The sequence below is a fragment of the Talpa europaea genome, assembly GCF_964194135.1.
Source record: "Talpa europaea genome assembly, chromosome: 15".
NCBI lineage: Eukaryota > Metazoa > Chordata > Mammalia > Eulipotyphla > Talpidae > Talpa > Talpa europaea.
Genome location: NC_140083.1, coordinates 41,600,690 through 41,619,308, shown reverse-complemented (window position 1 = coordinate 41,619,308; position 18,619 = coordinate 41,600,690). Strand labels below are relative to the sequence as shown.

At 45.2% G+C, this 18,619-nt stretch overlaps 1 protein-coding gene across 1 annotated transcript in view; it reads left to right on the top strand.

Moving 5' to 3' along the window:
• Positions 1-10,814: 10,814 nt before the first annotated feature.
• ARID2 (AT-rich interaction domain 2) overlaps positions 10,815-18,619 on the top strand; it is a gene marked incomplete at both ends in the record, with an annotated part of 141,801 nt that continues 133,996 nt past the window's right edge. The window contains 3 exons of the mRNA XM_084255916.1: positions 10,815-10,906; positions 11,002-11,095; positions 12,139-12,236. Of these exons, the coding sequence (XP_084112042.1) occupies positions 10,815-10,906; positions 11,002-11,095; positions 12,139-12,236 (284 nt within the window). The remainder of the gene's footprint in view (positions 10,907-11,001; positions 11,096-12,138; positions 12,237-18,619) is intronic.

Below are 18,619 nucleotides of genomic sequence, written 5' to 3'. Positions count from 1 at the left end.
ACAGATAGCAAGCACTGAGTGTTGCTGAGTACACAGTTAGTGGGTATTCTGTCCTAAACCTGGCCTCCTAGTCAGGAAAATCCAACCTTATGTTTTAGACCTGTCCAAAAAAACTTTCCAGATCTGTTCCAAAACAATCCATCATGAAACGACTGAAATCTCTGCCTATTGATAGGAAGGTCTTACCTATGACTTCATGGCTCTTGATTATAATTTGTCTTCCTTAAATACAGCTCAACTTTTGCTTTCAAGTTTTGAGGTTTGGGCCATGGCCACTTCTGATCTGGTTCCAGACTGCGAATTTTTTTTTAAAGATTTATTCATTTATGCATACAAGAACTGGGGTGTAGGCCAGAGGTGTGGGGAGAGGGGTGAGAGGATTCACCAGCGACACAGTGGGGAGCAGAACAGGCAGAGCCACTGAAATCCACTGCTCAGGGGAGCAGAGGGGAGACAGGAGAGGTCTGCTGTGCCATGTGGGTCAGCTCCCTGGCCAGGGATGAATCTCAGGTCACAGTGGCTGGGGACAGCTTGATAGCGCTGAGACTTTAACCCCTGAGCCACCAGGGAGGCCCCAGACTGCAGAACTTTTAAGGCATATCTACTGCTCTGAAAATCTTTCTGCAAGGAACCTAGTCACTTTCTTCTTGGAAAATAAATCTTTACTTGAGACCTATTAGTCAACATAAGCAGGACTCATGAGCTCTCTTTCATCAACGATTGGCAAATGACCGCTACTAGGTCGACATGTACGCAACATTGAGCAAGTTCTGTGAGGGTTGCTACTTGCTACACTATCCTTCCTGAACTTTCCGGTTTAGTTATTGAATCTGAAATAAGGTAAGGAGCATCTCCTTCCAAAGAGTAAAACCAACTTTATTAGAAATAATGGACTTGTAACTAGTTTTTGCTTTCGTATTCTTGGCTATGGTAACTCAAAAGATTCAACATCAATACATTCCTTAGATGCTGGGTTTGTTCTCAATTACCACAAAATACTAAGGGAGGAATATTCTACTAGTGTTTTACCTGAATAATACGTTAAATGTTTAGACGGCTAGAAGTATAAACCTGTGATGTTCAGAGTCGGGCACTGGTTTATCATAAAATTTGTGGGAAAATATGGAGGAAACTCCCTTATAGTAAGCAATTTGATGTCCCTGAATTCCTGTCCTGTTTTGATGGAAAGTGAGCTCTGCTAAAAACAAAAATGCTACCTGGCACTTTGATTCTGGGTGAAACATCTAGGTTTAACTTACGACTTTCAAGAGAGTAGGAGGACTTGCAAAGATACCTATTTCATTTGCTGAGCTTGTGTGCACTCATGGCATATGCATCTGGCCTGGTTTGGGAATCTTCCAGTAGTTCCTAGTGGGAATAGTCAGTATCTGTGAAGCACAGCAGGGAAATAACATTCCTAAATGTGGCTATAGACTATCTCAGAAAGAGCAAAAATCATTAAAATAAGGTATTGTTGGGGGAAGAGGATGTCCTGAACAAACCCCACAAGTAGGCTTTATGGGCCCCACCCCCACCCCAGACGAGAGAGATTCAAGACACCAAGGACTACAAACCCCTAATATCATCACCACTGAAGGGAAGATTGCTGGGTGGAGTTAAGCAGCCAGGCTTGGTATATAACCAGACATGTGGGTTTTGGAGGCCCTTGGTTTTCGCCGGCTTTCAGCATGCTATTGGGGCCCCAGCTCAGCATAACTGGTAGGACACAGTCACCAATTTATCTTTCTCCCTGAGTTATTTCTTCATTCCCCCTTTTTGTAAATAAACCCTTTATTAACCTTTTGTGCGTGCATACAGTTGAGTCTCATTAGAAGTCAATTTAAAGTGTGTGGTGAGGATCCACAGTCCAGCCAACCCATTTCACATTGGGGTTGCCCGGTAACAGTTCCAACATGACCACTTTTCTAAATCTGCTCACACAGAGGATGGCCATCGCACTGAGGTCCCAAAAACATGGTTCAGATTTCCTCTTAGTCAGCAAAGAGAGGGTATATACTCTCACTGGTAAGGAATGATGCCCTTATGTTCTGGGCACCTCAAGCTGTGTCCGAAAAGATTTGTCAAGCTGCACCAGACTGAGAGTTGAGGCCTATTAACATAGCCTGGTAGACTTTGATAGGGCATTTAGCAGGTATATATTGATAGTTGAGGCTAAAAATAGCAATAACATTTATAAATGTTACATAAAAACCAGTCTTAAAAGGATCCTATCAAATGTTCTTACCTGGTTACTATACAAGGAGGGCAGAGTGGCAAAGCAAATCTAAGAATAAGTGATAAGGGAGTTTCACAGATTCTAATTTAAGATAAAACATTGCCTAAGAAGTCCCAGATTTCCTATTTGAGATGTTTTCTCAATAATTCCCTAAGGAAAGACTTTTTAGCGTATTCTACCATTGGCTTTTATTTTGCTGATTTTCTATCACATTCACTGATGGATGACTTGTTTAAACTTCCATATACTACCCTTTAAATAATAAATGATTAGAAAATATTTACAGTTTTATGCATATTAGTTTAGCAAAGAACTATGATTCTGGAAATTGGATTTTATTAGCAAGATGAAAGAATGTTTAGTAGAAAAAGCACTGGTTTGTGAGCCAGGAGACGTACTGTAAAATGTTTATTTTTTTAAGAATGAGCTCGGCGTATAACATAAATCAAGGGCATCAGTCTAATTATTGGAATCGAAGCAAAACATGTGTTTTTTCTCAATATGCCCTTTCCTTTGAGTCAGCAGGGAGAAGGCCAAAATCTTTTTAGTTATTTATTTTTGCCTACAAGTACTGGAGTATAGGCCAGAGGTTTCCGGGTTGGGGTGGTGTGAGAGGATTCACCAAAGACAGAATGGGGAGCAAAACAGGGGAATCTACTGAAATCTACTGCTGAAGGGAGGAGCAGGACAGACAGGAGAGGTCTGCTGTGCCCTATACAATGCATAAAACTGTGGGTTTAAATAACAATAAATATTTACCTAACGATCTACATACAAAAAAGGGGCACAGAAATAATTAATACTAGTTTCCACTGGCAAGCTGGAATATGCACAATTTAGGATTGGAATAGTTTAGCATTTTTAAAAAAAGGTTATGCTGGAGCCTCCCCTGGTGGCGCAGTGGTTGAGTGCTGGGCTGCTAGGCTGCCCGCAGCCTCTGCAGCACTGGTTCGATAGGGTCCCACGTGGTGGGCGGACCTCTCCCACCGCCTGCTGCTCCCTTCAGCAGTGTATTTCATCGGTCTGCCTGTTCTGTTCCCTACTCTGGCTCTGGTGAATTCTCTCACTCTCCCACACTTCTGACTGTACCCAGTGCTTGTATAAATAAATAAATAAAAATTTAAAAAAAAATAAGGTTATGCTGTAGTATCCTTCAAATTCCACTTATCATCCACTGGCCCATAGACAAGTTCTAAGAACTGGTTGGAAGATAAAGGCGCCTTTTTGACAGGTCTCTACAAAAGCAAGGTCTGGGCCAAACTCTTAGATACCTTCTTCAGAAGCTGCATCAGGGAACTGCAGAGCAAGCACAAAGAACAAGAAGACGGCAGGGGGACCTGGGTGGTCACTGGTATGAGGAGATCACTTCACCCTCACTCTCAAAGCAGATGCTACCATGCACAAAGTGATGATAAACTCACAAACACCAGAGGCCTCCCAACTAGTCAGCTGAGGAATTATATTTGGGGCCTGTTTGGAGCTAACTTACTCCCTTATCCATACATTTCCAACAGAGGACAAATCGACAAATGGTTAAAGAATTTCATCCAAATATTTTTCGAAATCTACTGTAGTTTTTTTAGGAATAGAGTTGTCTGCTGCTATCCTTAAAATATGATGAACTAAATGGTACTCTTCCTTAACTTCCGTTCCAAAAGACCTTTCTTGAGACACCACCACACAAAATAAAAAGCAGCACCGGAGACAACCCTGTAAATTTACTACAGAGCATTAACTTCCAGGCATCATCCGGCCCTTTGAACATGCCCTTCCTGCTGAGAGCTTCTCCCTAGAAATATGCAATAAACACACCTTGTTTTACAGGGCCACTGACTCCATGAACACTATTCACAGACAAGCTGACTATGCTCTAGCTGGGGATATTGTAATACTGTTATTACCAAAGTCTCTTTAGAAATTGACATTGAAAACATGGAGAAGTAGAAGAAGAGTATTTGCAGTGGGCACAGACCCACCCCGGGTGGAGTATTTATAAGTACTTATTGTAGTATTCTTTGCTAGCCCCAACATTAATGGAGGAAAAAAAAAAGTTAGCAAAAGGCACTGTAAGGGATGGATTTTTTTCAATAGGAAGAAGGCAAATTCCTGCATACTACTAAATGCAAGCTTCTTTACTGCTTCCAGAAGAACAGAAGCATGGGTCATTTAACCCCTGATTAACACTGAGAAAAATCTGTCTTTAAATGCAGTTAGAATTAAAACTTTAGAACAGGACCCACACACATATTTGTATATCACTAACGGCAGTTATTAACATTAGTATTGTTAATAAGAGAGATTTGCTTATAAAAATGCAGCACAACATTCTAAAATTTTCATCATTGTTTAAAATACCTGGCACTATAGCTAACTGTGAAATACTCAGTTATTTTGCACCCCTAAAGAACTGTTTATGTCTCATGTACATTATAAGATTATTCTATTATTAACTGAGTTCTACATACCACAAATTATGTTAAAGTATCATGGCATTAAAAAAAATTGAATTTTCCTTAATGCGTACAATAAGCTTAACAATTTACACTAGTCCTTGGCTGACTTCCCATTTTGATAGTGCATATAGTTTGTGGTATGTTTTCAGAGAAAAATAAATTATAAAGTTAATACTACTCTTATTAGTTATAAAGGAAAAAACTGCATATGCTTTCGTGAAGCGTAGTAATTATTATATAAGCTAGTTTTGATTTCAGCTTCATTCCTATTGTTTTATCAACAAGATTGCCAACTCCTTAAGCTTTACAGTTAGTCAATAATTAGATTTGCATTAAATACTGAATTAATTTGTCTTTGGGATTTAGTTTTTTTTAATTAATAGTAATGTCAGAAGAGTCAATGTACCAAAAAATTGAAACAGAAAATCAAAATTCATTAAAACAATATTTGTTTGCACAGTAGTGTGTGTGTGTATATATATATATATATATATATATATATATTTTGTGGGACCCTCGCCGACGGCCGGGGAACTAACCGGTGCTGCAGAGGCAGCGCTCAACCGCTGCGCCACCTGGGGAGGCCCACAGTAGTATATTTTTTACATTCACTGACCATCCCCTTGCTTTTCCCATAATAAAAAGTTAATTACTGGAATCCTATTTTTTGAAGTTGAGTTTTCAAAGAATGTGATTTAAAGCTATTAATATTTTTACAGCACTTTAACACTAATACTAATATTGATCCAAATACTAACGCAAGGCTGTTTGGTACATAATTATATTTTATTGTCTCTATTTTAAACAAAAATTTTGAATTTGACTCCATGCTAAAGATACTGCTTAAGTATTAAAAATTAGAAGCCTATGGTGTGAATATACTATCAATATTTTAAAGCTAGTAAAGAAAAATCAAATAACGGAGTATAATTTCCTTGAGGGCTAAATCAATTTCTCTTCCCCCACCTCTTGCCCAAAATAGGCACTCAATAAATATTTACTCAATGATTTAGTGATCTGCATTGATGAGAAGAAATATTTCCTTGGTTTAGTATTTATGCTCACCATGTATTAAAAGGTATTAAATACTACAAAGCGGCAAGCAAATATAAACTGAAATTATACTATAATAAGCCTAGTTGGAGTCTACTTTTCAGTGATGGAAACAGATGAAATAAGAATACAAAACGTTAACACCTCAAATCCATAACAACTTTTAAAATTCAAGATTCTATAAACAACTTAATGGGCCCAATTTCCTATCAAAAGCACATTTGGGAATGTTTCCCCAAAGACTCTTATAATTGGCTAATATTTAATTTTTTAGCTAAATATTACTGAAAGGTCTTTTTTAGTTGTAAATTTCACTTCTTAAATAAAATGTATTAGAGTTAAGTAAAAAATATAACTTCTACAATCTATTTAAATAAACAAAACAAAAAAAATCCCCAAATGCTATCAAATGCCTTCGGGACAAATTCCTTAGGGACAAATTCAGAACATCTACATTACAATTACCCTAATCTGCAGAAGAATAAACTATTTTCTCACTTTTTAAAAGCTTATTTACCAGTACTCCTTAAGAATCACCATCTGAAGAAAAGGCCTCATTTATTATTTGACACTGTAATCAAATTACAACTAAAACAAGTTTGCCCACACAAAAAAGTAACAGCAGAAGATAAATACTTCATTAATTTTTGCAATATATCTTAAAATACTGCAAACGCAGCAAGTAGTGAAAGTATTCCCCCATCTTATCAATGGTTTCTTAAGACCTTTAAAGACGAATAAACCGAAGTTCAATAGTTCAACCAATTTTTGAAACCTGAGTAACCTGAAATCCAAAATTCCTCGAATGGATATATAATTTCTTCAATTATTTCTTTCAGCTATTGTAATCATATACCCCACAGGCTTGATCTGGAAATCCTAAATGTGTGTTAAGTTTTTTAAAGCTTACTTGAATGAGCAAATTATTTTAGAAACATCACAATTTCTTGATTAAATAATATTGATATGGAGCAGAGAACAGAAACCTAATTACAATATTCAGGGCTTGCAGTGACTATTAAAATGAGGCTTCGCATTTTTTTTTTCCACATCAAAAAGGACTTGTCAATATTTCTTATCACAACGGCAAGCCCTACAAATGGAGTTCCAACAATTTTCAGTTATTGGTCATTTGAATAGGAATTCTTGAAAACTATGAACTACATTTCATTTTATATCTCATCAAATTAATAACTATTGTAAAAGTATTTGCATAGCTACGTTTTTTCAGTCTCCACCTGCTCTATGCTGCCCACTATAGGAAATGCAATATGGTACAAAGAAATGTAATACTAGGCAGGGGGATTACTATTCGTGCAATTCCATTAAAAAAAAAATTCTCTGGGCACTTGGGTGCTAAGATGGGTATTCTCGCAAAGGATACGCACCGATTAGAGGTAACTAAATTTATTAAATGTAAAGGACATCAGTAGAAACAGGAAGGACCAAAAACTCTATCTCGGTAACCCACATGCCAGAATAGCAACCGGGTGCGGCAGGAGATGGGGCATGGAACTGACTGAGGTGCAGCCTTCCAAAAAAAATGCAGATTTGCACCATGAGGAAATTATCAGTCAAACCAACATAAACAAAACAGCTAAATTATTTTTTCTTAAAAGCACGGAAATACGTCTGCTGCAACAAAAAAGTTTAAATAATTCGTGTAATTCATATTTAACTTTCACCAGATAATCTCCTTTCTTTAAACTCTAACATGCCTAAGAGCAAATACCGTTAATAGCTTCCCTTCCCTTGCCATTTATTTTTCTAGTTTTGAAGAAGTTGTACTACGCAGTTATGCAATAAACAGCAAGTTTTCTGGCTTTTCTTTGCCTAAGGCATATCCAAAGTGTAATTTACATTTTATCAGATATCCCTGACTCCATTTTGAAGATGACAGTTTCTTCTGCAGAAAAGCCCTTTTTTCCGATCAATTCTCCAGCTTCATCCCATCTTACATTTTTTAAATAAAGCATTTAAACGTCAGCATCCCACTCCCAGTCTTAAGCCTTCCTATCTGCACCGAAAAAAGCAAAACACACCACCGTACAGGCATGTGTGGGTGCAAACCCACATCTGAATACCAAACAGTGGCTTCAACGTGGCCAACCCCCCTTGGAAAACATCAACATGAAATGTCCTGTCACCTCTCCCATCCTCCTCTTCCAATTAGAAGTGAGACCACCAGGCTTGGGCTCCCAGAAAAGACGTCCTAACCTTTCACCCGAGACCCCGTTAACACACAACCCCAGGTCCGGACAGGACGCGACGATTTCAGCGCCGACGCCTCCGGGCCCACTGCTGCCCCCCAGCACCGTCCGGGGCCCGGTTGCGGCCGCCCGCACCGGGAGGCCCGCCCGCTCCGGCAGCAGCTCCCGGCTCGTCCGACTCCGACGAGGGCCCCGACGGGTCCGTGCCCTCCGGTCCCAGAAACAGCCGGGAAGTAGCGGCGCGGCGGGGCCGCCGCCCAGACTCGGTGCCGCGGGGCCCGCCGTGCGCGCGGAGCCCCAGCGAGGCCGCAGCCGCCGGCGGGCGCGCGGAGGAAGCACCGAGTCACCCACCGCCGCGGGCAGCCACCGCGCCGCCGGCCGCAGCTCCCCGCGGCGACGATCACCCGGCGGCTTCTTCGGAGCAAAGGGGGAAAAAATTTAAAGCTCAGCGGCCGGCACTTCCCATCGAACGCGCTGCCCCTCGGCTGCAGCCCCGAAGCGACATTTCCCAGCGCGGCGGCGTCCTCGGCGGAGGTATCCCATGTTGACAGATCTCTCACCTCCCACAAAATGGGGCCGAGGAGGCGGCCGCTGTTTCCTCCATGGGCGCCGCCATTTTGTGAGGCGGCGGCGGCAGCCCGGGGTGTGTGTAATGGTTGAAGAGAATGACCCCCTCTAGGGAATCCCCGGCGCTGACAGTTACGTAAGGGGCTGTGCGCAAGTGCGGCGCTCAGGGAATCCGCACAGCCGGGCCGCGCTACTCCGCGGCCCACATTTCCACCACCCCTAGGAGGCCCGTGGGGGCAGGGCGCACGGACCCGGGCCCCCGCCCGCCCCGGCCTCCCGCGGCCGCCCGGCGTCTGCCCCCGCGCCCGGCCGGTCTCCGCCCCTCGCGGCGTCGTTGGCCGGCCCTGGCCCTCGCGTCCGGAACTTCCAGCCACAGCCTCACGCCGACCCCGTTTGAGACACAAACTCCTCGGGAAATAAACCCGTTTCCTCGAGCGAGCACCGGAAGCGCGCCGTCCGACGTTACATAACCCCCACCCCACCCCCCAGAAAGGCCCCTGTGGGAGCCCCCACGGCCACGGCCGCCCGTCCTGACTCGACTGCTCGGTGACCTTGGGCCAGGCAGCCCCTGGGCCTGGATTGGTCACCACTGACATGGGAATAATAGGCGGCTTCCCCGACGGGGGCGCTTAGTGAGCACTTGAGGCGAGGGCTCCACAGGCCCGACCTCTCGTCAGTGCAAACAAAGGGGGCGTTTATTGAGACGTCCGCTCCCACGGAAGGTTCTGGTGAACCTTCCCACACTGCAGGCGCTGGCGGAAAGCAGGGGGACGCCAGGCTTGATCCCACCTTGCAGCGCACCTCGCGCTCAGATCCCTTGGTAGAAACATGTCAACGCGCCCATGACCAGAGTGCAGGGCTGTCCCTCCCCAGCCTCGTTACTGTGAGCATAACTCGGCGTCGAAGCGTCTCGTTTGCACGTGAAGCCCGGCCGGGGCCGCAGGAGTGAGGAGCGCCGCCGCCTCCACACGACCCGGACGGTCCGCACGGCGTGGAATCCACAGTTGGCTCGAGTTCGGCGGCGGATCGTTCACGCCCGACGCGCCGACCAGGCCCCAGAGTCCTAGCCGAGGCTGCCAGCGCCCGTCCCTCCAGGCCCGGGGGCCCGAGTCCCGAGTGGCCTCGCCCCGGGTCCGCGAGCGCCGCGGGGCTGAGCCCCGGCCCCGGCGAGGTCGCCCCATTCCCCGCGCCGCGCCGGGCCGGGCGGCGGGCGGGGACACGGAGGCGGCGACGCCAACAGCCGGGTCTGGGACGCGAACATCGCCTCCACCCCTAACCCTGGAACAACCGGTAGTGGCCGTTTCCCCGCGCCGCCCCCTCCCCGCTGGCTTTGTGTGCGTGTGAAATGTGCGGCACATTGCAGATGAACCCTAAGCCGCGAGCCGAGTCTATTGTTCCCCGCGAGGAGCCGCCGGGCGGTGTGGAGCCGGGCGCAGTGCCGCGGCCGGCCCTCGGGGGTCGCTGTGCCGCGCCGGCGGCCGAGCCGTGGCGGCGGCGCCGGCGGCGGCCGAGAGCGAGGCCGGCGGGAGGGACGCGGCCGGGCGGCGCGCAGCGGCTCGGCGGCCGCCCGTGCCTTCAGCCGGGGACGCCCGGCCGCGGCGGCCCAGGCCGCGCGTGAATGTGTGCGAGGCCCCGCGGAGCCGCGGCCGGAACCCGCGCCGGCGCCCGCTCTCCACAAACCACCACACAGACCTCCCCCTCCCCACCCCCAGCCCCGCCTGCCCCAGCCCCGCCGCCGCCGCCGCCGCCGCCGCCGCCGCCGCGGCCGCCAAACTCCGGGCCTCTGGCCGCCCCGGCCCCTCGCCCCTCGCCGCCCGCCGCCCGCCCCTCGCCCGCCCGGCCGCGCGCCCCGGCCGCGGCACCATGTTGAATCGCGTCCCCAGGCGGAGCCGCCCGGGCCGGCGGCGCTGAGAGGCCGGCGGGAGCCCGGCCGCGGGGAGGGCGGGGAGGAAGGGGTGGGGGCCGCGCTCGCCCCGCGGCTCCGCGCGATCCGGCCGTCGCCTGCCCCTCTAGTTTCGCTCGGATTTCTTTCAACTTTTTTCGAAATTCCCCTCCCTCCCGGCCGCGCTCCCCCCGGCCGCGCTGCCGCCCTCCCCTCCTCCTCCTCCTCCTCCCCCTCCCGCCCTCCTCCCTGCGCCGCCGCCGCCGCCGCCGCCGCCGCCACCGCCGGCCCATGACTGAGCCCCGCCGCCGCCGGCCGAGGAATGGGCTCCGGGCGCTGGTAGGAGGCGCAGGGCGCGGGGGGCGCTTCTAAAACGCCGATCCGGGTTTCCGAGAGGCCTCCTGCGACCGATTATGGCCAACTCGACGGGGAAGGCGCCGCCGGACGAGCGGAGGAAGGGGCTCGCGTTCCTGGACGAGCTGCGGCAGTTCCACCACAGCCGCGGGTGAGAGGCGGCCGGGGGGGCGGCCGGCGGGCCGGGGCGGCGGGCGCGGGCGGCGCGGGGTCCGGTGACAAGTGCGGGCTCTCTCGCTCCCGCAGGTCGCCGTTCAAGAAGATCCCCGCGGTGGGTGGGAAGGAGCTGGATCTGCACGGTCTCTACACCAGAGTCACTACTTTGGGCGGCTTCGCGAAGGTGAGTGGAAGTTTGGGTCGGGCTCTCCCTCCCGCCGGCCTCCGCCGGAAAGTCGCCCCCGACCCCGCGGCGGGCGCCCGGGCCCGGGGGGCGGCCGGCGGGGGCCCCGGGCGCGCTCCCCGGCGCCGCGGGCTCGGAGGCGGACGCGGCGGGCTGTTTTCGGCCTGGTGCTCGCGTGCGCGCGGCGGCGCGGGGCTCGGCGGCGGGCGGCCCCGGCGGCTCGCGCCCGGCCCGGTGCCCGGCGGCCCGCGGGGCCGAGCGCCTCGGCGGGGGTGCGGCGTGCGGGGCGCCCGCCGAGCCCCGCGCCGCCCCGCGCCGCCCCGCGCCGCCCGCCCGCTCGGCTGCGCTGCCGCCGCTGCCGCTCTAGCCCCGAGACACACACACTCTGAGAGCAGTTTTCGTGCAACTCAAAATTAGCGCGGGCAGGTTTAACATCGATAATCGGCTGCGAAATGATCCCGGCAGTCGGGGGCACAGCCTCGGCCCCGTCGCCCTCGGTTTCTACCGCTAACAAAAGAAACCAGGACCTGTCTCCAAATAGCCATCTTAGGCTTCAAGGCTAGGCAGAAGCTGTAGGCCTCAAAGAAGGGCCTATGGAGATGGATAGAGCTGGGAGAGGGATCCGAAGCGGCCCCGGCCCCGGCCCCCCCAGAACCTGCCGACGTCGCTGTCCGGAACAGTATTGATCCTTTTGAACTTTTTTTTTTTTTTTTTTCGTGTAAACGGACCGCGTAGAGATTTAAAAGGGGGCGACAGAGGGACTTGCGATTGGTTATTGTCCGGGCTTCAAAAACAAAACAAACCCACCACCACCACCCCCTCGCCCCCCAAACAAAACATGTGCGGGGAAAACTCGGCCCCCGGGGGCGGGAACCCCGCGATCCGGGCCGCCCCTGCCGGGTAACTCTCGCGGATCGATCCCAAACACCCACTGATGCTGGCGGTGGCTGCTGTTCTCTGTAGAATGGGTCTTCGGCTCACGGTTGGCTTGGACTTTTCTTGGATTGTGCACTTTGAGACGAGTGTGGCTGTGTTTTTAACAGGTTTCTGAGAAGAACCAGTGGGGAGAAATCGTGGAAGAGTTCAACTTTCCCAGAAGTTGTTCTAATGCTGCCTTTGCTTTAAAACAGTATTACTTGCGGTGAGTAGTGGTGCCTCTTTCTATGTCTTGTGGAAATAGGGTACTGATGGGGGGATTTGGTTTTAGCCCACCAACCCGCCAACCAAAAAAAAAAAAAAAAACCCAGCCACCCTGACCAGGTTTCTGATCTCTGTCCATTTCAATGTGAGAAACGTTAAATAGGTACAAAGTGAGATTGGAGGAAGGGGAAAGTTTCCCCTCACCTACTTTGGGATTGTTTACATTTTTCCTGCAGGATCATTACAGGTGACACTCCAACCAGCGCGGGGGGGCCCCCCCCCATCGTGGTAAACATTCTTTTGTGACATTGTTATTGATTGCTTGATAGCCAGCGAGCCAGCGAGGGGCAGAGAGGTGATGCTGCTAAGAGTTAAAGATAGTCCATGAAACTTTGTATCCCTTGGGAAAATTTTTTCTTTGTTTTGGAAACTCCTTTGCCTTTTGAAATTCTGACTTTAGGAATAAAAAAAAAAAATAGAAACCTCTCTTTTGGACCGAATCTCAGAATATTTTTACATATTATAACAAGTTGATGCCTCAGGTGACCAGAATTGTTATGATAATTTCATTTTGTGTTTTTGAGAAACTTTTAAACGTTTAAAAGGATTATGATATGCTTAGGAAAACTAGGGATGCTATAAAATAGAACACTATGATTTGGATTCTTTCATCCTTCTTTTTCGTCTGCTCATCTGATAAAATAGATTTCTTACTTAGTTGATAAGTGATTCAATTTAGAGCGTAGAACTTGTGATTCAGCTTTACTTTTCCAGTTTTTCTTCTAGGAATATTTGCACATTGTAACTGATTATAGGGTCTTTTATTTTTAATGTTTGCTTGTTCATACAAGGTCTTTGGTTGGTTATTCTAAGTTAAAGTAATGTTTTTCATGTTTGTTGCTTTTAAATAATGCTATTCTAGGATAGCCTTTTGTAGGTAATGTAGCTTCTGCATAATTTGAGGTTGGCATTTATCATTGCTCCAGATACAATATCCAAATGTGGTTATTCTGTGTGGTGTTCAGCGTTCTGGATTAGGAAATGCAGTCATTGCACAGGTGTACTTCCTATTGGCTATCTTGGATTGACTTCAGGCTTGAAGCTGAAGAGTTCACAAAACTTTGTGGAGTAGTTCTTGAATTACACAGAAGTCTAGAAAATATCAAATATGGTTACTTTCATCTCTTGTGTATGTGTGATGGCACGTATATCAGAGTACGTTTTTTAAATAAAGGGCTAAAGTGAAAAAAAGTAAAACAAAGTTAACCTCAAAAGCTGTTGCTTTGCTTCTGTGGTGGGAAGTAGAGAAATTTTTATTCATGGTGATCGTCATTTGCTCATTTGTTCATTGCCCTGTAAAATGGAGAGGAATTCCGTTAATATATATTCTAGTTTTCTGGTGATCGGTTTGAAGTATTTGGACTTTAGACTGTTTAAAATTAACATTTTATAGTTATGCCTGATATTTATTGGATTGGTTGAGAGCTTGAAGTTTCCTATCCCAGGGTGTACTGTATGATACATCTGGTTCATGAGATGTATGTTCTTGTGAAGAATTTGCATTCATACTTGCAGGGTTTTTAGCACAGTCAAATGTCTAGATTCCAATTTTTTTTTTTTTTTTGCAAAAGTTAATATAAATATTATTTATATTTTGATTTTTATTTTGGACTCCATTGAGTATACTTATAAGTGCTATTTTTAACTATAATTTCAAGGTTGTTCACAACTATTTATGTTGTTCTCAAATCAATTTTAGCTTTATGCAGTTTATTAGAAGCTGCTTTTTTGAACTATGTCCTTAGCTAAACTTGTTTTTCCTCCATATGTCACTCTCCAGGTTTGTTTTTGTAGGGTTGTAACTAGGCTACTAGAAAAAATGTTGAAGCATTTGTTTTGGAAAATAAAACCATGTGAAGATTTGCATGGCTTGTAAAGAAATACAAAAGTAATAATGCTGTTCAAAAATTGGGGACTGCCAACCTTGCAGGATATTTTTTTTCCATGGTGGTATAAGAAGACTGCACAGGGAGAAGACATGTGTTCTGTAGGGTTTTACACCTTACTCTGAAAAATCTTAACTGGTAGACAGGATGCCAAACATTCATAGTAATTCTGTTATTTAACCATAAGAGTGCCTCTTTTTAGTAAGAAATAGTAATCACGTGACTTTGTAAGTTCCCTCTTTGCTATATTGAATTGAACATCATAGTTTCTGATGAGCAGATAATGCAGTGTGTTTAATAAATCACAGATGGAATAATTTTCTTAATATGAACTGCCTTTTCATTTGACTACTGTAAGACTGTCATTACATGTGTTAGTTTTCATTTACTCTACAAGCGTAAATTTGCTGACATTCCTCTGTAATTTTTTTATTAATTAGGTGGATGACTGTTAGCCTAATATTTTGTATTTTCATATCACAGACATTTAAATAAAGGAAAGCAAACTGTAGCTTGACCATGTATATATTCCCACATTTTCATGTTCATTTATACAGACTTGAGTGTAGTTGCTTGCCAAAAGTTTGATTGTATCAAAGAGACAATTGTAGATTTGCCTAAAAACTTCTCAAAGTCTGAAATTGAAAATGCAGTTGATTATTTGTTTTTTAACATTGGTCTTTATAACTACAAATATGATCCCTACTGATAACATGTAAATGTACTGCAGTTAAAAATTGAATATTAGTCATCTGTGAATATCTGCGTACTTTTGTTTTCCTATAGTTCCTTTCTTGACATGTACATGTCAGTATAGTCCACAAATGTTTATTATTAGAATACCGCTAAGTACAAAAGGATAAGGTATAAGTCCTTGCATTTTGTAGATGGAGAAATTAAAGTGGTAAGAAAAGGGCTTTAGGGGCATTTATAAATGGGACAAAAAAGTTGTGTTCATCACATGTGTTTAGTCGTTTAATTAGTCTATTATGAATTCAGTTTGATAGTGATAAATAATTTTAAGAAATTAAAATATAATTGAAAATTCACATGGCCTGAATTTTTGCCCAACTAGGTCTATACCCAATGTGTTCCATATTTACTCAGTGACCTTTTTTTTATTTTTGCCTGTTTTGGTGGTAACATTGGCAGTTTACTACTTGTTTCTGGTAAGAATTTGTAACCTTTTTTTTTTTTAAAGATTTATTTATTTATGCATACAAGAATTGAGGTACAGGCCAGAGGTATGGGGTGGGGAGGTGAGACAATTCACCAGAGACAGAGTGGGGAACAAAACAGGCAGATTGACTGAAGTACACTGCTGAGGGGAGCAGTGGGCGAGTCAGGAGAGGTCTGCTGCGCCATGTGGGTAGCTCCCTGGCTGGGGATTGAACTTGTGCAGCAGTGGCTGCAAAAAGCTCCATAGGTTATGTCTCAAACCCTTGCGCCACCAGGGAGGCCCCCATAGGTCACTTCTTTTAAGATAAAGTATATGATGACTCTCCTTAGGCTAAGTGAAAAGAATGCTTCAAAACTGTAATAAGTACATAAAGTGATACATTGAATTTGTGAATTACTAAACAGAACTGACAGAGAAATTGCTTCCTTATTCAAGAAAGGAAAATAAGGGCTTCCCCGGTGGCGCAGCGGTTGAGCACTGGGTTGCGAAGCTGCCTGCAGCCTCTGCAGCGCCGGTTCAATCCCCGGCTGCTCCCCGGCCACCAGAGGAGTGCCCCACATGGCGCGCAGACCTCTCCTGCCGCCCACTGCTCCCCTCAGCAGTGTACTTCGGTCCTTCTACTTGCTCTGCTCCCCGCTCTGGCTCTGGTGAATTCTCTCACCCTCCTGCGCTTTTGACTGTACCCAATGCTTGTATAAATAAATAAATAAATCTTTAAAAAAAAAAAAAAGAAAGAAAGGAAAATAAAAATAATATGGAGACTGAAAGAACCACCTGTATCTGAATTAATTTTTCATTTGATTTTTAATTTAATGTTGATATCTTTTGAGAATCTTACCATTTTAAAGGGCATGCAGACTTGTTGAAAAGAGGAGTAGAAAGTAGAAAAAGTTTGAAAGTCTGATCAAAGTATCAGCTTTTCTGAGCCCACTGATGATACACATTTCACTGAAGAATGCAAACTAAGAACTTCACTGTAATTCCCAAAAATGTTTATATGCTGTTATTACATTTGCATTTTCTGCCTTAGCTATTAACCAAATGTGTTTGTTTTTAAATAGGAGCGCTCTTTTATAATCCTGTCTCGACTCTGTTGTGGAGTCAGTATTTTCATGATGGGATGTATGTGAAGTTCATCATGACTTTGATAGAAAAAGGTGTGTCATTACTGTGGGTCTTTCACATTCCCGACTTGAATGATATTAGAAGTTGGAAAAGGGAGGAAAAACATCTTAATTCATTGGAGTTGACGTAGATTTGTCAGTTAGCAAGTACTCAGTGCTTATTTTTAAGTATTCAAGAATTTTTATTATTATCTGATGAAGGTTGCTTGTTGGGCTTTTTCCAGAATGGAGTAGACCCTTCTAAAATTTATTGGTAAAATGGAGTTTGCGGAATTGGGAATTAAAGGACGTTGGGGAGAGTCTGTCTATTTCTCTTTCTTTGATCTGCTGCCACCATCACCACCATGCTCTTTGGTTTTTAGGATTAATTAAAGAGAAATTTCCAATTTGTGCTATATAAAACATCTATTTTCCAGAAATATTAGTATTTCCTTGAAAAAAGGCAAAATGAATTTGAGGAATTTGAGTAACAAAGCTGAATTTGGTTGCTGTGTTGCAGTACATCTTAGAGACTTGGTTTTGTTGATGTGCATGTCTAGACAATTTGTTTTTGTTGTGGATGTCTGGACAATTTGGGGAAACATTACTTATATTTTTACCCCCATTCATAGTAAATTGTGTAAAAAACCCACGTCTGAGGAATATGTACTGAATTTAATGGAACACAGTTTGCGAAAAGCTCTGGGCTAATAGAATTGAGGACTGAGGGGGCCTCCCCGGTGGCGCAGCGGTTGAGCGCTGGGTTGCGAAGCTGCCCGCAGCCTCTGCAGCGCAGGTTCAATCCCTGGCTGCTCCCCGGCCACCCGAGGAGGGTCCCACATGGCTCGCAGACCTCTCCTGCCGCCCGCTGCCCCCCTCAGCAGTGTACTTCGGTCCTTCTGCCTGCTGTGCTCCCCGCTCTGGCTTCTGGTGAATTCTCTCACCCTCCTGCACTTCTGGCTGTACCCAGTGCTTGTATGTATAAATAAATAAATAAATCTTTAAAAAAAAAAAAAGAATTGAGGACTGAGGAAGAAAGTTTTTAAAATATGGAAAAGGAGAAATGAGAGGTAATTATATGTATATTTCTTGAGATGTAAATAAATGTTTAGATATTTTTGTGGCCCTATTTACATATCTTTACAATAACTGCAAAATTATATTAATAGTATTAGTTAAGTAGTTGTTTGATTAGGGAACGTTATAATTACTTGTGTTCATTGCCAGGGAATGACAGGTAAAGAAATATTGCAGTTCAAATAGAAGAAGAAAAGTTGGGCTTTATTGATCCAGAATGGGGAAAGATGCCCTTGTAGATGCATAATAATGTTTTTATACTGTTTAAACTTTTTTTTAAAAAAACCTTTATTTATTTATACATTTAAGAACTGGGGTACAGGCCAGGGGTGTGGGGTGTGTGTGAGAGGATTCACCAGAGACAAACTGGGGAACAGAACAGGCAGATTGACTGAAATCCACTGCTGAGGGGAGCAGCGGGCGAGTCAGGAGAGGTCTGCTGCGCCATGTGGGTAGCTCCCTGCCCGGGGATCGAACTCATGCTGCAGTGGCTGCGGATAGCTTCATAGTGCTGTGACTTAACCCCTTGCACCACCAGGAAGGCCCTCTAATACCACTCCAAATACCACAAAACCCAAAAAATATTTATGACCATGATAGAGACTTAAAGTTCAGGCAGCTTTTCATTTATTGGCGTGATACTCTTTACAACAAAACAATTTATAATTAATATTTTTGGTTTAATTTTCTTTTAATGCAGATTTTTATTCAAACTACCATACCAGCCCCAGCAACGCCCCCGCTCAAAGCAAATAAATGTTCTTTATTTCCCTGTGTTTTTATTACTACAACTAAAAGTTCCTTTTTCTTAGCAGGATATTTCTATTTAAAAAACTGTTTTTAAAATTTGTTTAAACAAGCCTCTCAAAAGAATTATAGCAGAATCATTGACCGCATTGTTTTGTACAGCCATAATTACTTTTACTTGAAATAGGATATGCCTATAAAATAATTGTACAGATCTTCCTTGACTCGAAATATAAGTTGAAAATGTTATAAGTCCAAAATGCTAATGAGCTTGCTACCACTGCCCAGCACCAGAGGAAGTGTTGTATAACCTTGATTTCTGATGAATCGT